A 22,899-nucleotide genomic window follows, 5' to 3' on the forward strand; every position below is an offset into this window, starting at 1 on the left:
TAAGTTCATTATATAGAAAGAACTGATGAATAGAGAAGAAATTTTTTTTTCACTACAACACATATGTGAACGATGGAAAAAAAATTAGATATTATATATATTTTTTAAGTTTTTATTTTAATATGCGTGCCAAAAGATACAATAGTACTATTAGATGATAGTGTGAATAGATTTTATATTCATTATGTATAAATTAATCTATTTGAAATAAAGTTAATTTAATTTAATATTTATATATAATTAAATATATACACATAAATAATTGTGTGGGTGTGGATAACTACTGGTACTCGTGTCCATATTCGTAGTTCAAATTTTTATCCTATTCATCGTGAGTATTTTTTTTAAAGTACATGAGCTTAATTACCATCCCTAATTTTAAGCAAGAGTTTTCTGAAAAATAATATTTTTATGTACCAATTTTTTTTTCTTTCGTTATAACTCTCAATGTGAATGATTATTAACTTTAAAGATCACAGGGGTAAAAACAACTTTCCATTCCATAAAATGTTCTTTTCTTTGTTGTTAAGGTACGTGTACTTATATTTCGTGCGGACATGGTTCTGGTATATGATCATTGCCTTGTGCTAAAGAGTAATGTCATCATAGATTCTTTAATTTCAAATTCATGTTAAAAAGTTCCTATATAAAAACATGATTAACTACATAGTTTCCTTAGGATCATAACAGAAAATGAACATAGAAATGTTTGCTTTGGAAATTATGGACAATACGGTCCTTAAAAAATCTGTTCTTGTTTTACTTTGTACTTTTTTATTTTGGAAGATCGTTAGGTACATGTGTGATCTTCTCAAAGTTGATAAGGAACCAGTCAAAGTATTGGTCACTGGTGCTGCAGGCATGATTAATTTATTTCATATATTTTTTCTGTTCTTAGTTCTATATTACCGGTCACATATTTCTGAGCTATTATATGCTTTCGATATTGTCTAAACTCATATTGATTTATACTTTGCAAAATGTGTCTTGTTGGGTTGAGAAGTATTGTTGGTAGTTATAAACTAACATTAGCCTCGATTCTTCAGCAATGCGAAACTTTTTTTTGTATCGGAACAAATTTAAAAATCAATAGGGCAAATTTTTACAATTTCTTAAGTTATTTATATGAGTGCATGTATTTTATTAAAATTTGATTGAAGCAGTATATTTAAAGTTTAAACTTTATTGACACGTACCTTTAAATTTTGAATTGATTAAAAAACAGGACAAATTGGTTATGCTCTTGTTCCAATGATTGCAAGAGGGATGATGCTAGGTCCAAATCAACCTGTAATTCTTCATATGCTTGATATTGAACCAGGATTAGAGGCCCTTAAAGGGGTGAAGATGGAACTCATTGATGGTGCTTTCCCACTTCTTAGAGGCATGTTTTTTTTTAACTTAATTAATGTTGAACTAAGCACAATTAAACATATTCCATCATGGTTTTCTTGATGGATAATTGGATATACAATGTCTATGTCACGATTTTTACAATGTCAATCAATCATAACCGCAAATAAAAAAATAATTTGACTTTTATCATAACTACTTTTAAAGTCACACATGTAAATATAAATAATAATGACTTGTTGATGGTATAAATTTTTTTACACCGACATGTATGAAAATTAACTTGAACCGTAATATTATTTGTGAATATAAACACATTATAGGCGTCGTTGCTACTACGGATGTTGTTGAAGCTTGCAAGGATGTTAACATAGCTGTTATGCTTGGTGGATCCCCAAGGAAGGAAGGAATGGAAAGAAAAGATGTAATGTCTAAGAATGTTTCAATTTACAAGGCTCAAGCTTCAGCATTGGAGGAGCATGCTGCTTCAGATTGTAAAGTTAGAAACACTTTCTCATCTTCTTTATAGTTAGCCCCTCTAAGTTACAAAATTTAATCCCTAAGACTTAAATAATTGGTTACTAAATTGTTAGGTAAATAGTGAATTGTTTTAGTCCCTCTTGTATTCTTGAATTCCAATTATTTCTGAATGCAGGTGCTAGTGGTTGCCAATCCAGCAAACACAAATGCTCTAATATTGAAAGAATTTGCTCCATCAATCCCTGAGAAAAATATAACATGTCTTACTAGACTTGATCACAATAGAGCACTAGGCCAAATCTCTGAGAAACTAAATGTTCATGTTAGTGATGTGAAAAATGTCATCATTTGGGGTAATCACTCCTCAACTCAATATCCTGACGTTAACCATGCAACCGTGGCAACAAGTAATGGACACAAGCCTGTTAGAGAATTAGTTGCTGATGATAATTGGTACCTTAATTTCAAACCAACTCAACAATTTTTTTTTTAAAAATTAATCTTCTGGTTCCCGGGAGAATGACCCCCCCGGTAATCTAGGTTTTGGTTGTGAGGTAAGTAAAGTCTAGCCAAGATTTGTTTCCACTAGGAATTGAACTCGGATTCTCTCGAACGATTCATTCTAGGGGGAACTCATTAATCACTTCAGTTCGATTCTTGATAGGAACAATTCTTGACTAAACTTTACTTACTTTGCGGCCGAACTCTAAATTACATTCCTTTCTCTGAAAACTAGATAGTTAACAAAAAAAAAAAGTATGCTCAAAATATTTCAAGCATATGCAAAGAGAAATTTCCTTCATTATGAAATTAAGTGATTTTTTTCTTTTCCATTTGGCTTAGGCTAAATAGTGAGTTCATCGCAACTGTTCAGCAGCGTGGGGGTGCAATTATCAAAGCAAGGAAGCTGTCTAGTGCATTATCAGCAGCAAGTGCTGCTTGTGATCATATACATGATTGGGTTCTAGGTACACCAAAGGTTGGTTATAAATTTCTAAATTAATTTCACTTATGTTTTGTGCTTTATTGAATTATTATTGTTAGATTTGAATGATCTATTTCAGGGAAGATGGGTATCCATGGGAGTGTATTGTGATGGGTCTTATGGTATTCAATCTGGCCTCATTTACTCTTTTCCTGTTACATGTGACAAAGGAGAATGGAATATTGTACAAGGTAATATACATTGTTTTTTCTTAGACACTATATACCACATTGGATTTTATGTTTAAAATTCTTCATTTTTGTTTTTCTAGTTCTAGCAAATGGTTAATAATTTGTTTAAAAAATGTATTTATTTGATACTTTGACAGGGCTGAAGATAGATGAATTGTCAAGGGAAAAGTTGGATAAAACGGCCCAAGAACTGATTGAGGAGAAAACATTGGCTTACTCATGCCTTTAATTTGGCCCAAAATAAATAATCTGTATCTTAGAATTGTAATTGTAATTATTATTGTTATTTTTTAATTAAAATGTTTAAGTGAATGTGTAACCAAAATGTTTAAGTGAATACAGACACTTAAAAAAAAAAAAAATGTTTAAGTGAAGTTATTGTGAAATTTCATGTCTTGCTTCAGTTGAGTAAGAAAAATAAATGTGTTGCTTTACTTTTAATAATTTAGAAGAGAAGTTATTTTTAAAAAAAAGAATAAATTAGGAGAAGAAGTGTATACCCTTTGCTTAGTGAGTTAGAAATAAAATAGAAGGATGGCGATGCAATGTAGAAGAAGGGCACTGTGGCGGTGGCTGTTACAACAACAACAACAAAGCCGATCTTCCTCTTCCTCTTCCTCTTCCTCCGTCGTCGTCGATGAACATCTTCAACAACAACAAGAGGTTTTGGTTAAAGGAAATGGATACTCCAGATTCACTCTTCTCAACAGACCCTCCGCTCTCAATGCCATCAACACCTCCATGGTTAATTCATTCTTCTTTCTTAGATTAATTAACACTTTATATGCTATTTATTTATTTATTTATTTATTATAAGCTGCTGCAAATTAAACTCTACCTTTGCTTCTGCTCTCACTAAAATTGATTGATTCCTAGTTAATTCATTGACTTAAAAATAAACTGATTTATGTTTATCCAAACGGGGCATAGTATGGGTGACGTGTGTGTTTATTAAGATCTTTCAGGCGGCAAGACTGCATCAACTTTATAAAAATTGGGAGGATAACCATGATATATATATAAAAAAAAAAAACATGATACGATTGTGTAAAGAAAAAACACATGATGCCATATTTCTTACACATCAAATTGATCCTAAATAATGGTATAGAATATTTTGGTACAGTCATTACATCGTTATCAAATTCTAAAAATAAAAAAGACACGAATCTTAGAATTGATTTGTTTCATCAATACTCAAATGATCCTCAGAAAAAAAATAAAAATAGAATGATGATATGATTAATTGTAATTGTGATTGTAATTATAAAAAACTACAAAATAAAACCAAGATACACCAAATATCTTGTTTGTTTTTAATTTTTTTTTCCTACTATAAATATATTAAGCGCGTTATTCTTAAACTATCCAAACACAAAACACAACATAACTGTTAGAATCAAAGATACAAACTAAGAGAATAACAAAGGAGGCAACTAGGGTTACATAATATTAGAATTGCATTAGCTTAATAAAATAGAGTTACAAGAGATTATATAGCAAAACCTAGTGGACTATAAACCTAATGGGCCCAATAATATAAAGTCCAACAACTTATTATCTTAACACCTACCCTCAAACTCACGATACATAACATTGTGAGTTTGTCAAATAAAATACTAAAAACATACCAAATAATATAAACTTCTAACACTACCCCTCAAGCTAAAGTTTACTAAGCTTTAAGCTTGTTACAAGTTAACCCAGAAAATAAACCAACCCACCAGATAGAAGCATCCAAATAGATCATCATAGAGAGAGACAAACCAAATCAAACCACTTCATCATCAAATTCAGTCAAAGCTAACCAATCCAACAAATCCAAACTTTACCAAACCAAATTGTTCCAATCCAAACTGAACCAAACCAATTTAAATCGAACAAAACCAAATGAGCCATAGACCCATAACCAAACCAAATGGGAACTGAACCAATCAAATCAAACTAATCCAAACCAACATAAAGAAGAACCAAATCAGTCAATAGGGAGATAAGCAACCAAAATAGAAGAACAAAGGGGAGCAATCCAACAGAAGAGAAGTCATCAGAGAGAGAGAGAAGCAATCAAACAAAAGAAACCAACAGGGAGAAGCATCAGACAAACATCATCAATGAGAAGCAATAGAAGAAATCATTAAAAAGAAACAATCAGATGAAAGAAATCATCGGAGAGAAGCAATCAAACAGAAGAATTGACAGAGAGAAGTGCAATGCAATCAATTAGAAGAAACAATAGAAGGAGAATGCAATCAATCAGAAGAATCAATAGAGAGACAATCAAAGATAAGAACCAAATATACGGAAGAAGCCAATGATGGAGAATACCAATCAAAGGGGGACAATCAATCAGGAGAAAATAATTCAATAGAGAGACAATCAATCAGAAGAAACCAAATTGTGAGCACTTAACTCACCAAACAATCAAATTATGAGCATGTGGCTCACCAAACGATCAAATTGTGAGTACTAACTCACCAAACAATCAAATTAATCCAAACAAATTCAAATGAAACCAAACCAAACGAAATCAAACTGAACCAAACGAAACAAAATCACAACAAACAAACAACCCAACAAAGCAAACTGATTTTTTTTTTTTTTACTAACTCAAACACCAAATCAATTGAACAAATTCCATCCAATCCAATTAAATTCCAAAAGCCAGCAAAACAGTAGCACCGTAAGTTCCAAAACCCAAAGAAAATTAATAGTAACCCAATAACAACATTACCAAACCAAACCAAGAAACTGGACGACACTTGTTGCCTTTGATTTCAATTAGCCAATGAAAATAATTGAACAACAGGGGTCTTCAATTGTATCACATGCTTATGGAAGCAAGCAAATAAAACAATGTTACCTTCACAATTTTTTTCAGAGACGTAAACAAGATGCATCCTTTTAGATCCAAACAACACCAACCCGTGTTTCTCTCTTTCGGCGGAAGCATAACAACATAAAATTGATCATGCTCTAATTGGAACCCAACTACACCAGCACAAAATCCACTTCCACTATATACGATACTTGCGATTTTTCAACTTGTCTCGGAACCAAAACAATCAGACAAATAGCTACAACCAATGAACAAACCCAAATTGAAAACTAAGATACGTTCCCAAACTTTTGGAAACTCGGCAACGGAATAACAATAATACGCTCAAGGAGGATCGAACCATGCTCTTGATGCCATGTTAGAATCAAAGATACAAACTAAGAGAATAACAAAGGAGGCAACTAGGGTTACATAATATTAGAATTGCATTAGCTTAATAAAATAGAGTTACAAGAGATTATATAGCAAAACCTAGTGGACTATAAACCTAATGGGCCCAATAATATAAAGTCCAACAACTTATTATCTTAACAATAACTACCTCGCCTTTAATTCAACTAAGAAAACCACAACAACGAACAATGCATCAGAAGACAATTGACATGGCTGCCGCCGCTGCCAGAACACTATGGCCAACTCAGTGGACTCGTGAAGACAACAAGCTTTTCGAGAAAGCTCTAATTACTGTGCCGAAGCATTCATCTAACCGGTGGGAGGAAATTGCCGGACACGTTCCCGATAAGTCAGCAGCACAAGTGAAGGATCACTACGAGGATTTGGTCCATGATATTTTGGAAATTGAATCGGGTCGGGTTGAACTTCCAAACTATCCTGATGACCTGGATGTGAATAGTGGCAGTAGAATGTCTAGACATGGTGATAACGAGAAGCAGAAGAAGAGGAAAGGAAAACCATGGACCGAAGAAGAACATAAGTATGTTAAAGATTGAACTATAATTATTTTTTGTGATATGTGATTGAACTAACATATTTTTGTTTCATGGTTTCTGATTTTTCTTTTTTGAACGGTAAATATATTATTAATAAGGAATACAAAGATTTTTTTTCATGGTTTATGATCTTAAATATTACATATGTTTGATGTGACAGGTCGTTTCTTTCTGGGCTTAAGAAATACAAAAAAGGGGAATGGAAACTCATTTCAAGACACTATGTTAAGACAAGATCACCAACACAAGTAGCAAGTCATGCTCAAAAGTACTTTCTTCGCAAGAATGAAGCGAATAAACATAAAGAGAGGAAAAGATCAAGCATTCATGACATTACATTGGAAGATAGTAACTCAGCTCCAACGCCTATTGATCAGAATTGTGTTCTGCCTCCCGGTGTTGGTTCATTGCACCAGTCTGAAGGAATGTATTATTTTCCCTCCAACAGTATGCAAGATCAAATGGGTTCACAAATGCATTATTAGATTCTAAGTTTTTTTTTTCTTCAAGTAGTCTGGTGGCTAAAAAATTCACCTAAAAGGTGAATAAATAGAGTGTCTCAGGTTCGAACCCAAGCTCTTGCAAATATAGGTTAGAAAATGCATTATTAGATTCTAAGTTGTTTTTATTTAATGTTTTATTCTAAGTTACTTTTAGGAATTGACTGATTATAATTCGTATTCAACTTGGTGTTGGATTTAATTTAGTATTGAACCATCGACTTTTTTATGTAGTATGCCACATGAACTATGCAGCAGAACATTATTGTACTACTAGCAGTGCAAAAAAATTCACTTTTAAAATTTATTCTATAACTCTTATGTATTAGATGATATAAATTAGATGTTATTTATTCAATAAATATAATACTAAGTTTATAGTGCATAAGTGAAATATATTTTTATTAAGCATAAATTTATTTTAATAATTTTAACAATAAATAATTTTTTTTAAGGAAACAAGCTTGTCAAAAGACTACACGACTGCACCCTTAAAATCTAATTTCTATATTTTTAAATTTTTTAATCAAAGGCCAAGATTTTACTTCGTTCCTCAATCTCAAGTAATTGAGAGGATCTGCCACTATACTTCCCTTTTTTTTTCATTCTCTAAGCATACTGATTAGTGATTACTAATTTGTTTAGGACCGAGCTCATAAAAGTAAAAAATCACATAAAAGGACATAATGTACCAAACTTGTTGGATGCAAACAAAATGGTCTCATCCATCACCATTGAAGAAACTACTAATAAACGAAAACACACAATCTATACAATGACCACAGTTCACTCAGAGTCAATGTATTTTATTGCCCATGATTACTTCCCATAAGCGACCTTCACGGCTGGCATGACCGATAAAGTCAGTTCTTTTGCGACCCGTCAGATTTCTACAGCAAAAATAAAATTAGAGGAAAGTGTTAAACTGAGGATGAAGCAATATACAAATAACCAAAGTTCAGCACAACAGTAAAACTTAAATGTCACCAAATTGCTGCAAAACAAAAGCAATAAATAATCCTAGAACTTTCAATTTCAGGCAGATAATTGAATCCATATGACATATTGACAAAACATGAACTTGAAGAAAGATTCAACTATCACTTAGCGTGTGTCTGGGTTGGCGTTCCCACAGCTCAAACTCATGTTTTGCTCTGTCAACACAATTCTAGTCTTCTTTGAGTATGTTTGGTTTTCTCTTCATAAATTCTGTCTTCTTAACGCGATTCTACCAAAAGCTACAAATCGTAGCTTCTACGTTTAACACAAAATCAATTTTTCACCTTTGTTGGGTTACAACTGCATAATTTCCTTGTATTCCTACATTACCCTTCACAGCTATCATTGATCACTCTCACCAGGTCTCATCAATCAACATTCACAGCCACCCACAGATCTGTGTCCCCATTGTACAACTGCCGATAATGATCCGAGAAAAATGGAAGATGAAATATATGAAACATGGAGAATATTTGTGTGCTGTGAGAAGAACATTGAGAGATGGTCTTCTAACGCATTTTAATGAATTACGCGCTACGAAACTTTTTTTTGTATTGGAACAAATTTAAAAATCAATAGGTCAAATTTTTACAATTTCTTAAGTTATTTATATGAGTGCATGTATTTTATTAAAATTTGATTGAAGCATTATATTTAAAGTTTAAACTTTATTGACATGTACCTTTAAAACATAGATTCCCTCATTTTGCCCCCTGGGTGTACAGCAGGACATGTAACTATGCACATATGTTGACGTGGCTTGTACACGTGAAAAAAAATCATTTATATTTTTTTAAAAAATTCCACGTCAGATAATATATTATTTTTTAAAAAAGAAATTCCTAAAATAAAAAAAACGGTTTTTTTTTTCCAAAAATAAAAAAAAAACATTTTTTTTTATTTTGCAACAAAAATAAAGATTTACTCCAAGACTTACTCCCAAATAAAATTTATTTTTAAAATAAAAATTTTAAAGATTTATTTTCAAATCTTTTTTCATTAAAGAAAAATAGAATCTTTATTTTATAAAAACAAAACCATTTTATGTTAATATTTTTGAATTAAAAAAAAAAAGGTACCGTAAAAATAATAGAAAAAGAAGTTTCAGTTTTCATCTTCTACCAAAACTATTTGCCCTAGAACTAGAGATAACGAAGTAGAAGAGGACTCCGGCGATTGAAGAAGACGACGATGAATACGATCACGACGGTGGAAGCAAACAATTTTCGGCGAAGCCTGAACTATGAAGAAGAAGTAAAGTAAAAATATGCAGAAAAAAGTAAAGTTTTGTTTTTAAAAAATAAAGATTCTATTTTTTTTTTAATTAAAAAAGATTTGAAAATAGATCTATAAAATTTTTAATTTAAAAATAAATTTTATTTGGGAGTAAATCTTTATTTTTGGTGCAAAATAACAAAAAATTCGTTTTTTTTTTTAATTTTAGGAAAAAAAATTTAAAATTTATGCAGAAAAAAGTAAAGTTTTGTTTTTAAAAAATAACGATTCGATTTTTTTTTTAATTAAAAAAGATTTGAAAATAAATCTTTAAAATTTTTAATTTAAAAATAAATTTTATTTGGTAGTAAATCTTGGAATAAATCTTTATTTTTGGTGCAAAATAAAAAAAAGATACGTTTTTTTTTTTTATTTTTAAAATAATATATTATCTGACGTGGAATTTTAAAAAAATATGTAGATGATTTTTTTCCACGTGTATAAGCCACGTCAGCATATGTGCACAGTCATATGTCTTGTTGTACACCCAGGGGGCAAAATGAGGGAATCAATGTTTTGCAAGGGGGTAAACAAAAAAAAATCTGCACAGGGGGTAAATGAAAATTTGCTTATTTTGCAGGGGGGTAAATGATCGTTTACCCAAATGATTATGACTTGTTGATGGTATAAATGTTTTTACACCGACATGTATGAAAATTAACTTGAACTGTAATATTATTTGTGAATATAAACGCAATATAGGGGTCTTTGCTACTGCGGATGTTGTTGAAGCTTGCAAGGATGTTAACATAGCTCTTATGCTTGGTGGATCCCCAAGGAAGGAAGGAATGGAAAGAAAAGATGTAATGTCTAAGAATGTTTCAATTTACAAGGCTCAAGCTTCAACATTGGAGGAGCATGCTGCTTTAGATTGTAAAGTTAGAAACAATTTCTCATCTTCTTTATAGTTAGCCCCTCTAAGTTACAAAATTTAATCCCTAAGACTTAAATAATTGGTTACTAAATTGTTAGGTAAATAGTGAATTGTTTTAGTCCCTCTTGTATTCTTGAATTCCAATTATTTCTGAATGCAGGTGCTAGTGGTTGCCAATCCAGCAAACACAAATGCTCTAATATTGAAAGAATTTGCTCCATCAATCCCTGAGAAAAATATAACATGTCTTACTAGACTTGATCACAATAGAGCACTAGGCCAAATCTCTGAGAAACTAAATGTTCATGTTAGTGATGTGAAAAATGTCATCATTTGGGGTAATCACTCCTCCACTCAATATCCAGACGTTAACCATGCAACCGTGGCAACAAGTAATGGACACAAGCCTGTCAGAGAATTAGTTGCTGATGATAATTGGTACCTTAATTTCAAACCATCTCAACAATTATTTATTTTTTTAATTAAACCTCTGGTTCCCGGGAGAATGATCCCCCCGTAATCTAGGTTTTGGTTGTGAGGTAAGTAAAGTCTAAGCAAGATTTGTTTCCACTAGGAATTGAACTCGGATTCTCTCGAACGATTCATCATAGGGGAAACTCATTAATCACTTCAGTTCGATTCTTGATAGGAACAATTCTTGACTAAACTTTACTTACTTTGCGGCCGAACTCTAGATTACACTCCTTCCTCTGAAAACTAGATAGTTAATAAAAAAAAGTATGCTCAAAATATTTCAAGCATATGCAAAGAGAAATTTCCTTCATTATGAAATTAAGTGATTTTTTTTCTTTTCCATTTAGCTTAGGCTAAATAGTGAGTTCATCACAACTGTTGAGCAGTGTGGGGGTGCAATTATCAAAGCAAACAAGCTGTCTAGTGCATTATCAGCAGCAAGTGCTGCTTGTGATCATATACATGATTGGGTTCTAGGTACACCAAAGGTTGGTTATAAATTTTTAAATTAATTTATCTAAAGTACAATTAATTTCACTTATGTTTTGTGCTTTATTGAATTATTATTGTTAGATTTGAATGATCTATTTCAGGGAACATGGGTATCCATGGGAGTGTATTGTGATGGGTCTTATGGTATTCAATCTGGCCTCATTTACTCTTTTCCTGTTACATGTGACAAAGGAGAATGAAATATTGTACAAGGTAATATACATTGTTTTTTCTTAGACACTATATACCACGTTGGATTTTATGTTTAAATTCTTCATTTTTGTTTTTCTAGTTCTAGCAAATGGTTAATAATTTGTTTAAAAAATATATTTATTTGATACTTTGACAGGGCCGAAGATAGATGAATTATCAAGGGAAAAGTTGGATAAAACGGCCCAAGAACTCATTGAGGAGAAAACATTGGCTTACTCATGTCTTTAATTTGGCCCAAAATCAATAATCTTTATCTTAAAATTGTAATTGTAATTATTATTGTTATTTTTAATTACAATGATTATAATGTAACCAAAAAAAAAAAATTACAATGATTATTATTTGTATGTTTAAGTGAACTTATTGTCAAATTTCATGTCTTGCTTCAATTGAGTAAGAAAAATAAATGTGTTGCTTTACTTTTAATAATTTAGAAGAAAAGTTATTTTAAAAAAAAGAATAAATTAGGAGAAGAAGTGTATCGATGAATCAGAAATTATTAGAAATTAAAAAGGATGGCGATGCAATGTAGAAGAAGGGCAGTGTGGCGGTGGCTGTTACAACAACAAAGCCGATCTTCCTCATCCTCCGTCGTCGATGTTCAACAACAACAACAAGAACAGGTTTTGGTTAAAGGAAATGGATACTCCAGATTCGCTCTTCTCAATAGACCCTCCGCTCTCAATGCCATCAACACCTCCATGGTCACTCACTCTTCTTTCTTATTTATTTATTTATTTATTTATTTATTTATTATAAGCTGCTGCAAATTAAACTCTACCTTTGCTTCTGCTCTCACTAAAATTGATTGATTCCTAGTTAATTCATTGACTTAAAAATAAAGTGATTTATGTTTATCCAAACGGGGCATAGTATGGGTGACGTGTTTGTTTATTAAGATCTTTCAGGCGGCAAGACTGCATCAACTTTATAAAAATTGGGAGGATAACCATGATATAGGCTTTGTCATGCTCAAGGTAACAACATTTTCTGGATACATCACATCCTATCATATCCTATGCTTACTGTCATCGAGTCTGCTTATGTTTATAATCATTTTAAACTTATATGCCATTTTCAATTTTCTTAAGGGCAGTTCCCCCCGGGCATTCGCAGCTGGTGGAGATATTGTCGCGCTTTACCGTTTTATCAAACATGGTGGTCAAATATATATATCAAGAGTTTTCTTTTGTGAAATTTATATGATCAATTCTACTACCTTGTATTTTCCATACACTTTTTCTAACTTTTCCTTTTCTATATGCTGCAGGGAACTTGGAAGCCTGCAAACAATTTTTTAGAACAATATATAGTTTTATATACCTCATAGCTACTTATTTGAAGCCACATGTCAGTACACTATTTCCAATGTTCATTCATTTAATTGTATACTCATATCATATCTGCTGTTTCCTATCAAAATTCATTTATACTTGTGCAGGTAGCTCTTCTCAATGGCATTACCATGGGTGGTGGGGCAGGAATTTCAATCCCTGGTACATTCCGAGTTGCAACAGACAAAACTGTATGTACTAGTAGTAGTAGTATTATAGAAACTTCCTTATATATATATAACATAAGGCATAAACTAGGCTAAGCTAAACCATTGACCTATATCTCTAATATAATTGCATTGATCCGGAAAACATCATGGTTGTGCTCTTGGTAAGTTTAGCATTCTATTTCAACGTGTAGATCATTTCTCCTTTCTGCACCATATTTGAATGGTGCCATTAGTTCTAGACAGTATTCTAGTATTATATCAAACAAATCATAAATAGGAAATGGTGGTGGAACAAACAATTATAAATTGGAATTTAAGGTGGCGATTAGGTAACAAGTTGAATGTCTTAGTTGTAATTCTATCCTGTCCTGCTTTAACGAGTTTGTCTTCATTTTCGGAGAGAGATATGCATTGCATAACATTTGGTTTCATATGCTAACTTACCTATAACAACTTATCACTATTTTGCAGGTTTTTGCTACCCCTGAAGTTCTTATTGGATTCCATCCTGATGCTGTAGCATCTTTTTACCTTTCACGTCTACCTGGTCACTTAGGTATTATTCTGTGAATATGCATGCCTCATCTTCTTCTTAAATTACAGTTTCAACTTTCATTCCCTCTGCTTTCTTTGGCGCTATATAAGGTTGTTTACCTTACAGTCATATATTATTCGATATGCAAAGGGTTTGGACAGTTTTGCTACATTCCTAGTTTCTATTATTGTTTTGTTCATTTTATTCTGTTCATTACGATACCTTATCCTTGTTCTGATTTTCTTCTCCCTTATTATACTTGGCTATAATCAGGGGTGGGGTGGCTTAAGATTGGTGGTTACTTATGGTGGAATCTTGTTTGCTACTTTACTTAGCTTGCAATAGTTGTGCATTAACATGGTGTCCATCTTCAAATTTTAGTTTATTTGTTCTCCCCTCTTTCATCTCTCTCTCTCTCTCTCTCTCTCTCTCTCTCTCTCTCTCTCTCACACACACACACACACACACACAAACATATTTTACAAGTTTATAGAATTATTGGATCCTAAACAGTAAGAAAATAAATGTTCATTTTCTGTACTGTAATTCTTACTTCCATTGATATCAAATGTTTTGTTGTGCCAATGCTATTTTCTAGCCTGATTTATCACATCAAGTATTGACAAGATTAAATTGAATAATGAAGGATTTGTTAAATAGGTTCATCCTCTTATTTTTAACATAAATGATTGATGGGAAATCTTTGGGGTTAATAACTAGATATCATATGATTGATGAACTTCCTCTGTTAGTATTTCGGTTTCATTGGCTGTTATCAAATGCAGGAGAGTACTTGGCTTTGACAGGGGAAAAGCTCAATGGAGTAGAGATGGTTGCCTGTGGGCTTGCAACACACTATTCGCTACTTGCAGTTTAGTTTTGTAAACCCTATTTCGTTTTTTTTATTATTTCAATTGTAACAGACTATAGTTGATATATATGACCTTCAAAACCTTTGTTTGTTTTGTTCTATAGAAGCTTCCACTAATCGAAGAACAGCTGGGGAAATTGGTTACCGATGACCCGTCTGTCATAGAAGCCACTTTAGAACAGTATGGTGATCTCGTACACCCAGACAGTAGTAGTGTTCTACAAAGGTTTGGATTGTCTTATCTTTCATTCTCTATAAGTAAAAAAAGTACAAAGAACAGAGAAAATATGAGAGAGAAGGGCAAAAGCTAAAGTGTCCAGTATCTCAAAGAGCCTTTCTTTCCACCTTCAAATAAAATAAAAGCAACCCCTTTAAAAAAACAATTGTTTGAAATCCTGCAAGATGAGAAAATAGTATGATGAACAATAAGTCGTCAGAATGTTCTCTTTGGTTACTTATCTTATATTTTGACTCACAAAATAAGATGGCTCTTTTACTATCATTTTTTTTTTCAGGCTTGAAATTGTAGATAAATGCTTTTGCCATGACACAGTTGAAGAGATTGTTGATGCAGTGGTAAGATTTTAATTTTTTTAAAAAAAGTAATTAAGGGCCTTCAACATAGTTTCATGTTACGAATTTAATTTATTATTCATATGTTGCATAAGAATTGAAAACTGGAATTAAATTGTTAAGATTCTCTCCATATTGCAGGATACAATGTTAATCCAAGGAAACAAAAAATACAAAGTTTGTATTGGAAACAATGCATTCAATGTAATATGAATTTCAAAAGCTGCACTTTTTAATAAAAAAATCTACCATTGGTTCCCTAACAAGTACCCTTATTTAGCACAAATGAAAAATAGGAAAGCATTTGCTCTAATTTAAGAAAAAGGAAAGCATTTTAAGTCAAACCACAAGTGAGGAAAAGAAAAAGTCAAACCACACTAAATTTATCTAAGGAAGAAGCATTTCTCTGCATCTGTTCAAAGTGATGTGGGAAACTCTTGCCTTTCTTGGATGTGTTCCTCCTTTCTTTTGCATGTGTTTTGACTTACCTTTGGATAAAAAAAATTTGTTTCCTTTTTATTCTTATCATTCTTAAATTTCCAGGAAGTTGTGGCAAGTGAAACAAAAGATGCATGGTGCATTTCTACCCTAAATAGACTTAAAGAAGCTTCTCCGTTGAGCTTGAAGGTTTCTTTGAGATCTGTGAGTTTCTTTTGCTTGTCTGATGTCTACGCACTTTGAATTCCTGTTTTCTCTCTTCTTTTCTTAGAACAAACAGCTTCTATAATGTATTCCATCTAATTGGGACAGATACGAGAAGGTAGATTTCAGACCCTTGACCAGTGCTTGTTGCGTGAGTACCGAATGACTTTACAAGCAATATCTAAACAGATATCTGGTGACTTCTGTGAGGTACAAACATTGTGAATTTCTGGTAACTGAAACATTGTGAATTTCTCAATATAAGTTGATTTGAATTCCTTTTAGGGAGTGAGGGCACGTGTTGTGGACAAGGACATGGCACCAAAGGTACCATTCGATTGCATTACATTTTTAAAAATTTTAGTTTAGATTTTTGAATTCATTGGCTTAATACATTTTCTTCTTTACAGACTAATTGACTCACTATTTATTATCCAAATTCATACTCTGATTGTCAATTAAATATATGCAGTGGGATCCTCCAACTTTGGAAAAGGTGTCTCAAGATATGGTGGATCAGTACTTCTTACCTCTAACGGAATTTGAACCTGATTTAGAGCTGCCCACAAAATCCCGAGAAGCATTTTTGTAGCTTATCTTTCTCCCACGGTCCTTATAGAATTGGACAAACAGATATTCAGCATTGATATGTTGCAAGGAAAAGATCAACCAAGAACTTATTGACAATCTTATGGCCATTGTAGCTACTGGATTACCACAAGTAGATTGTAAATGCTCTGGATTGTGAAACAGTTTAGTCTATGTTTGGCTTAGAGGAATGTCTCCCTCTGGGCCTGTTTATAATTACTTACATGGTATTCGTAGAACAATTAATTTCCTGAAAATAAAATTAGGATGAAAATGTGTGGGACAAATTTTGGAATACTAATACAGGCTCAGCCAATGATATTATTTTTGCCTGTATGATAAAGCCTTATGAGAGGGCATCATCTCTTTGTTGCCTACTTTTTCTATACACAAAACTCAAACTCGAAAAACTTCATCATTGGTCATTCCCTCTTTAAATTTAAGAACTGATGCACCATAAAAAATGTAGCAGCACTAGGTAAAATGGCACGTATACAAGCGCTATGAAAGTACAAATTGAAAAACTTACGTCCATTTGATCAATCGAATGAACCAATGCATAACACAAATTCCAAGAATCTGAACATCTTCTCCACCGTTCCGATGATGTCCACTAGTCAGTCTTGCCCCTGATTCACCTCTGACGCCGACCGACATCTCCGCCATTCCAAGATCCAATTGGTCATTGGTCATTAGCTTATTGCATACTTTTAATTCCCTCTTTAAATTTAAGAACTGATGCATCATAAAAAATGTAGCAACACTAGGTAAAATGGCACGTATACAAGCGCTATGAAAGTACAAATTGAAAAACTGACATTGAACGTGGGAAAGTCATGGTGACTTTTCGATAAATTACGTCCATTTGATCAATCGAATGAACCAATGCATAACACATCCCCTTCTTGTTTTTTTTGTTGCGAAAAAAAAGTTAAAAGAATCTGAACATTTCTCCACTGTTCCGATGATGTCCACTAGTCGGTCTTGCCTCTGATTCACCTCTGACGCCGACCGACATCTACACCATTCCAAGATCCAATTCCACAAATTCAATTTTGTTTAAAGATTCATAAAGAAGAAGAGAAAAAAAAAAGGACAACAAACTATAGGATGATGATGGTTTAATGGTCCACGGCAAGTTGAGGGTTAAAGCGGCAAAGCGGAAGTATGGTCGATGGTGGCGGAGGTATGATAAGAACTTGACGAAAGACAAGTTTTGAGCGATAAAGAATCCCTTTCCGCGAAAAAGTCATGTAATCCTCATCCATAATGCAAGAGTAAAGTGTGGCAAAGCGTCAAAATAAAAAGTAGAATGGCCCATGCAGGTCTCGAACCTGCGACTTTCGCGTTATTAGCACGACGCTCTAACCAACTGAGCTAATGGGCCACACGTGATTGAATTCTATGCAATTAATTTTGTTTTCATATTAATGACAGATTGATATTAATTAAACACTCGGATAATATGAACTAACTAAAGCTTGTGCAAATGATAAGAATAATGGTGATTAGCTAGTAGTTTTCATTAGTTAGTTAGAGTTTATATTAATTTGTTAGAGTTTGTTATTAGGTGGTTAGTTAGTTAACACCTAAATTGCTCTATATAAGAGTCACCATTGTACTATTTTCACTATCTTTTATCAAATATGAATCCTTATGATTTTTACTATCTCGAAGACTTTCTAAAGTTTTCTCCATTTTCTCCAAACCATGGAAATCTTAACAACAAACATTGTTACTGCTTGCATAATTCAGTGCAACCTGTTGCTAAGTCTACTACATCAAATACCGAAGCTAGGAAGGTTGATGAAGGGGCCATACTTCCTAAAGGTTTAGTTCCAAAAAGATGAACTTAAAAAAAAAAAAAGTGAGATACTTTAAAAAAAATAAGTGTGAATAAAAAGATAACTATATACAAACAAAAAGATAAGTTTAAAATCGACTCAAAAAATATAATTTAAAAAATATGTTAATATTGTGTAGAGCGGACGGGATTCAAAGTGAGATATCTTTTCACCAGCTTCATCTTAAATCCAATGATCAGAGGTGTCGTTTCCACATGTACGACATGTGCGACGGCATAAGGTCTCATAAAAATAGGGGCCTCTAAAAAAAATTATAAAATTAATTTTTATTCTACATTTTATTTTGATCAAATTTAATTAATTTAATTTAGAATTAATTTTCATAGAACTCTTATGACCGAGTATTAACTCTATTTTATCATGTTGCCAAATATTTAGGAAAGGTGCACCTAAGTAATAGCAAATTTTGTTAAGCATCCTTTTGTTTTGTTGAACGTGCACTATGTATTAACAACTTTTCCTCAACTTGTGAACTACGAGTACTATATATTATTATTATTAATAATGTGAATTTATGGTCGGAGGAGGGTGTAATGGCCGTGAGAGAAGAAAGAGATTGGCTATGATGATTATTAATGGTAAATAGTAAAAGACCAGTATTTGTTTGACCAAATATCTAGTGGAGGAATCCTTTTTTTAACATACTTTTTCCTTCTCACTGAATCACAACATTCATTTAAATTTCAAATTCAAGGTTCAGGACTTAGGTAAAATAGTTATTTCTGTCATTTATAGTAATGATTCATTACATTATTCAAGAACAGAAGAAAGAGCATTGGAAGATTGACTAAGGTGATTGGTTTTGTAGCTGCAATGAGGGTGAAAATAGTAAAAAGCCAGTGTTTGTTTGACCAAATATCTGGTGGAGGAATCCTTTTTTTAACATACTTTTTCCTTCTCACTGAATCACAACATTCATATAAATTTCAAATTCAAGGTTCAGGACTTAGGTAAAATAGTTATTTCTGTCATTTATAGTAATGATTCATTACATTATTCAAGAACAAAAGAAAGAGCATTGGAAGATTGACTATGGTGATTGGTTTTGTAGCTGCAATGAGGGTGAAAATAGTAAAAGGCCAGTGTTTGTTTGACCAAATATCTAGTGGAGGAATCCTTTTTTTAACATATTTTTTCCTTCTCCCTGAATCACAACATTCATATAAATTTCAAATTCAAGGTTCAGGACTTAGTATCGTTTGACCTGACTTTTTTTTTTTTTCTTCTTATTTAGAGCTTATGATAACAACTTATGCAATTTTTATATATTATTATAAGTTTGTCCGGATAGTTTATGATAAAATAACTTATAAAATGACAATTTTCACTAGTGTGAACTTATAAAATAATATAAAACTTAATTTATATTGCATAAGCTCAAAAAAAAAGCTAGGCCAAACGGGCCCTTAGTGGTTCAAGTGCTAAATCATTTGATATGTTATTAATATCCATCAAAATTTACAGGTACGTACCCACCGGATATGAGTTAAATTTCTATCCCTATTTAAGTCATCTACTAGTAGAATTTAATTGTAGCTTATGAACCAAAGCCTTAAAACTCGGTCAGCACCATTATTGCAATAGTAATGGAAGCTACTTCCAAGCTAAATCATGTCTCCATCTTGACTCTCTTATCAATTCATCTCCTTTTAAAACTCTCACATTTCCTATGGCTTTCTATCATCCCACTAGCAACATCTTTTGAAGCTATCTTACTTCTTCAAAACTACGAACCAATGTTCCATTTTCTTCTCTTATGTTGTATCCTTCTTTCTTTCATTCTAAAGCACTTCCTCTTAAAACCCTTACCTATTTACCTCATTGATTTCTCATGTCTTAAACCACCAAACTATTGTAGGGTACCTTTCTCAACATTCATTGAAAATGCTTCTTTGTTTGAATGTTTTGACAATGAAAGCATTTCTTTCATGGAAAAAGTCCTTCATTCTTCAGGCCTAAGTGAACAAACTTGTTTACCTCCTTCACTACACTACATTCCACCAAAAACCCATTATTCAGAATCCATCAAAGAACTTCACATGGTAATTTTCCCTATCATGGAGGATCTTTTTGCAAAAACAAAAATTTCACCTTTTGATATAGACATACTTATCTTAAACTGTAGTGGCTTTTGTCCTTCACCATCTTTAACTTCCATTGTTATTAACAAATTTGCTATGAGAAGTGACATTAAGTCCTATAATGTTTCTGGTATGGGGTGTAGTGCTAGTGCTCTTTGTATTGATTTAGCTCAAAATCTTCTAAGAGTTCACAAAAACTCTAATGCTATTGTATTAAGCACTGAGGTTTTATCAAATGGTTGGTATTCTGGTAAAGAAAAATCAAAGTTGCTAATTAACTGTCTCTTTAGGATGGGAAGTGCTGCAATTCTTCTCTCAAACAAAAAAGAAGCAAGAAAAAATGCAAAATATTTGTTACTTAGGACACTTAGAACACTAAGAGCTTTTGATGATAAAGCTTATTTTTGTGCTATAAGGGAAGAAGATTCAGATGGAAAACTTGGTGTGACACTGAAGAGAGATATAATTGATGTTACTGGTGAAACACTTAGATCAAATATTTCAATTTTGGGTTCGAAAATATTACCGATTTCTGAGAAATTTAGGCATGTTGTTTCTGTGATAAAAAAGAGGTTTATGTTTATGAAATGTGAGGGAATTTATGTGCCTGATTTTAAGACTGTGATACAACATTTTTGTTTGCCATGTCCAGGGAAGGGAGTGATAAGAGAAGTTGGAAAAGGGTTGAGACTTGGTGAGAGAGATATTGAAGCTTCTCTGATGACATTGCATAGGTTTGGAAATCAATCTTCTTCATCATTGTGGTATGAACTTGCTTACTTGGAAGCCAAGGAAAAAGTGAAGAAAGGGGATAACATTTTGCAACTTGGAATTGGAAGTGGTACTAAGTGTTGTAGTGTTGTTTTGAAGTGTATTAGGCCAATACTTGGTGAGTATGAGAAGGGACCATGGGGTGATTGCATTCATCAATATCCAATATTAGCTAGTACTGCATGAACTAATAATTCTGTAGTTAGTTTATTTTTAGAGTATTTTAATGCTATGTTAACATCAGAGCAGCTTCAATATGTATGGTTTTTAAAGTAGTTATAATTAAGTCAAACTGTTTTTATATCTGATTGTTATGATTAATTAATTAAAAGTTCAATTTTTTTTATAACGACATTGTATATGAATTAAATCTCTTTTTTATTAGAATTAAATCTCTTTTTTATATATAGATAAAAAATAAACAATTGTGGTTAATTTGTTTGAAAGATAGAATTGTTAGATAAATTGAACTTTGGGCCTCATTCTTAATACTAATGTCGTTCTTTTTTTCACGTCTCTCGAGTCTTTCTTGCGCCTCCTGATTTTATAATTATACGCCCTTGCAATGTAGTATGCGAGTGTGTAAATAGCAAAAATCGGGAAAAAAGGATGACGACAACACAATTTATAAAAATTTAAAATGGCTCATGCAGGTCTCGAACCAACTGAGCTAATGGGCCACATGTAATAAAATTCTATGCAATTAATTTTGTTTTATATAAGGTGGTTAGTTAATTAACACCTAAATTGCTTTATATAAGAGCCACCATTGTACTATTTTCACTATCTTTTATCAAATATGAATCTTTATGATTTTTACTATCTCGAAGACTTTCTAAAGTTTTCTCCATTTTCTCCGAACCATGGAAATCTTAACAACAAACATTGTTACTGCTTGCATAATTCAGTGCAACCTGTTGCTAAGTCTACTACATCAAATACCGAAGCTCGGAAGGTTGATGAAGGGGTCATACTTCCTAAAGGTTTAGATCCAAAAAGATGAACTTAAAAAAAAAAAAAGTGAGATACTTTTAAAAAAATAAGTGTGAATAAAAAGATAATTATATACAAACAAAAAGATAAGTTTAAAACCGACTCAAAAAATATAATTTAAAAAATATGTTAATATTGTGTAGAGCGGACGGGATTCAAAGTGAGATATCTTTTCACCAGCTTCATCTTAAATCCAATGATCAGAGGCGTCGTTTCCACATGTACGACATGTGCGACGGCATAAGGTCTCATAAAAATAGGGGCCTCTAAAAAAATTATAAAATTAATTTTTATTCTACATTTTATTTTGATCAAATTTAATTAATTTAATTTAGAATTAATTTTCATAGAACTGACCGAGTATTAACTCTAGTTTATCATGTTGCCAAATATTTAGGAAAGGTGCACCTAAGTAATAGCAAATTTTGTTAAGCATCCTTTTGTTTTGTTGAACGTGCACTATGTATTGACAACTTTTCCTCAACTTGTGAACTACTATATATTATTATTATTATTATTATTATTAATAATAATGTGAATTTATGGTCGGAGGAGGGTGTAATGGCCGTGAAGAGGGACTACTAAACTGTATAGAACTTTGAAAACAACATTGGATCCTGAGGTGAAGATATTTGAGGGATGCTTATGATTTATGTTCACCAGATAAAATAGTTATTTCTGTCATTGATAATAATGATTCATTACATTATTCAAGAACAGAATAAAGAGCAATGAAAGATTGGCTATGATGATTGGTTTTGTAGCTGCAGTGAGGGTGAAAATAGTAAAAGGCCAGTGTTTGTTTGACCAATGGAGGAATCATTTTTTTAACATACTTTTTCCTTCTCACTGAA

At 32.3% G+C, this 22,899-nt stretch overlaps 4 protein-coding genes, 1 non-coding gene and 1 pseudogene across 7 annotated transcripts; 5 read left to right on the top strand and 1 right to left on the bottom strand.

The window, feature by feature from the left end:
- Window positions 1–663: 663 nt before the first annotated feature.
- Window positions 664–3,427, top strand: LOC123884259 (malate dehydrogenase, cytoplasmic-like). 2 transcript variants are annotated; one of them, XM_045933327.1, is made up of 7 exons: window positions 665–859; window positions 1,226–1,384; window positions 1,677–1,852; window positions 2,009–2,286; window positions 2,677–2,812; window positions 2,898–3,009; window positions 3,147–3,427. In XM_045933327.1, exons 1-7 carry the CDS (start codon window positions 694–696, stop codon window positions 3,236–3,238), a joined length of 1,119 nt encoding a protein of 372 aa, XP_045789283.1. In that variant the 5' UTR covers window positions 665–693; the 3' UTR covers window positions 3,239–3,427. The 2 variants fall into 2 exon arrangements, with proteins under 2 accessions (XP_045789284.1, XP_045789283.1); XM_045933328.1 differs by lacking the exon at window positions 3,147–3,427 and having other exon boundaries at window positions 664–859; window positions 2,878–2,951.
- A 2,147-nt stretch (window positions 3,428–5,574) lies between these two features.
- LOC123884260 (transcription factor SRM1-like) lies at window positions 5,575–7,590 on the top strand. Its single transcript, XM_045933329.1, has 2 exons — window positions 5,575–6,779; window positions 6,956–7,590. Exons 1-2 carry the CDS (start codon window positions 6,427–6,429, stop codon window positions 7,278–7,280), a joined length of 678 nt encoding a protein of 225 aa, XP_045789285.1. The 5' UTR covers window positions 5,575–6,426; the 3' UTR covers window positions 7,281–7,590.
- A 1,143-nt stretch (window positions 7,591–8,733) lies between these two features.
- On the top strand, window positions 8,734–11,929 carry LOC123886962 (annotated as a pseudogene).
- Window positions 11,930–12,018: 89 nt separating this feature from the next.
- LOC123884258 (3-hydroxyisobutyryl-CoA hydrolase-like protein 1, mitochondrial) lies at window positions 12,019–16,697 on the top strand. 2 transcript variants are annotated; one of them, XM_045933325.1, is made up of 13 exons: window positions 12,019–12,326; window positions 12,522–12,599; window positions 12,714–12,780; window positions 12,893–12,972; window positions 13,064–13,147; window positions 13,598–13,682; window positions 14,447–14,532; window positions 14,637–14,758; window positions 15,048–15,108; window positions 15,649–15,747; window positions 15,856–15,957; window positions 16,033–16,074; window positions 16,220–16,697. In XM_045933325.1, the coding sequence occupies exons 1-13, from the start codon at window positions 12,138–12,140 to the stop codon at window positions 16,337–16,339; spliced, it is 1,215 nt and encodes a 404-aa protein (XP_045789281.1). In that variant the 5' UTR covers window positions 12,019–12,137; the 3' UTR covers window positions 16,340–16,697. The 2 variants fall into 2 exon arrangements, with proteins under 2 accessions (XP_045789281.1, XP_045789282.1); XM_045933326.1 differs by having other exon boundaries at window positions 12,022–12,326; window positions 12,531–12,599.
- Window positions 16,698–17,648: 951 nt separating this feature from the next.
- On the bottom strand, window positions 17,649–17,722 carry TRNAI-AAU. The gene has a single exon. It is a non-coding gene; the product is annotated as a tRNA-Ile (tRNA).
- A 2,064-nt stretch (window positions 17,723–19,786) lies between these two features.
- Window positions 19,787–21,238, top strand: LOC123886963 (3-ketoacyl-CoA synthase 5-like). The gene has a single exon (XM_045936224.1). The coding sequence runs from the start codon at window positions 19,787–19,789 to the stop codon at window positions 21,236–21,238; it is 1,452 nt and encodes a 483-aa protein (XP_045792180.1).
- The last annotated feature ends 1,661 nt before the right edge of the window (window positions 21,239–22,899 follow it).

This window comes from Trifolium pratense, linkage group LG5 (assembly GCF_020283565.1).
Source record: "Trifolium pratense cultivar HEN17-A07 linkage group LG5, ARS_RC_1.1, whole genome shotgun sequence".
NCBI classification, from domain to species: Eukaryota; Viridiplantae; Streptophyta; class Magnoliopsida; order Fabales; family Fabaceae; genus Trifolium; species Trifolium pratense.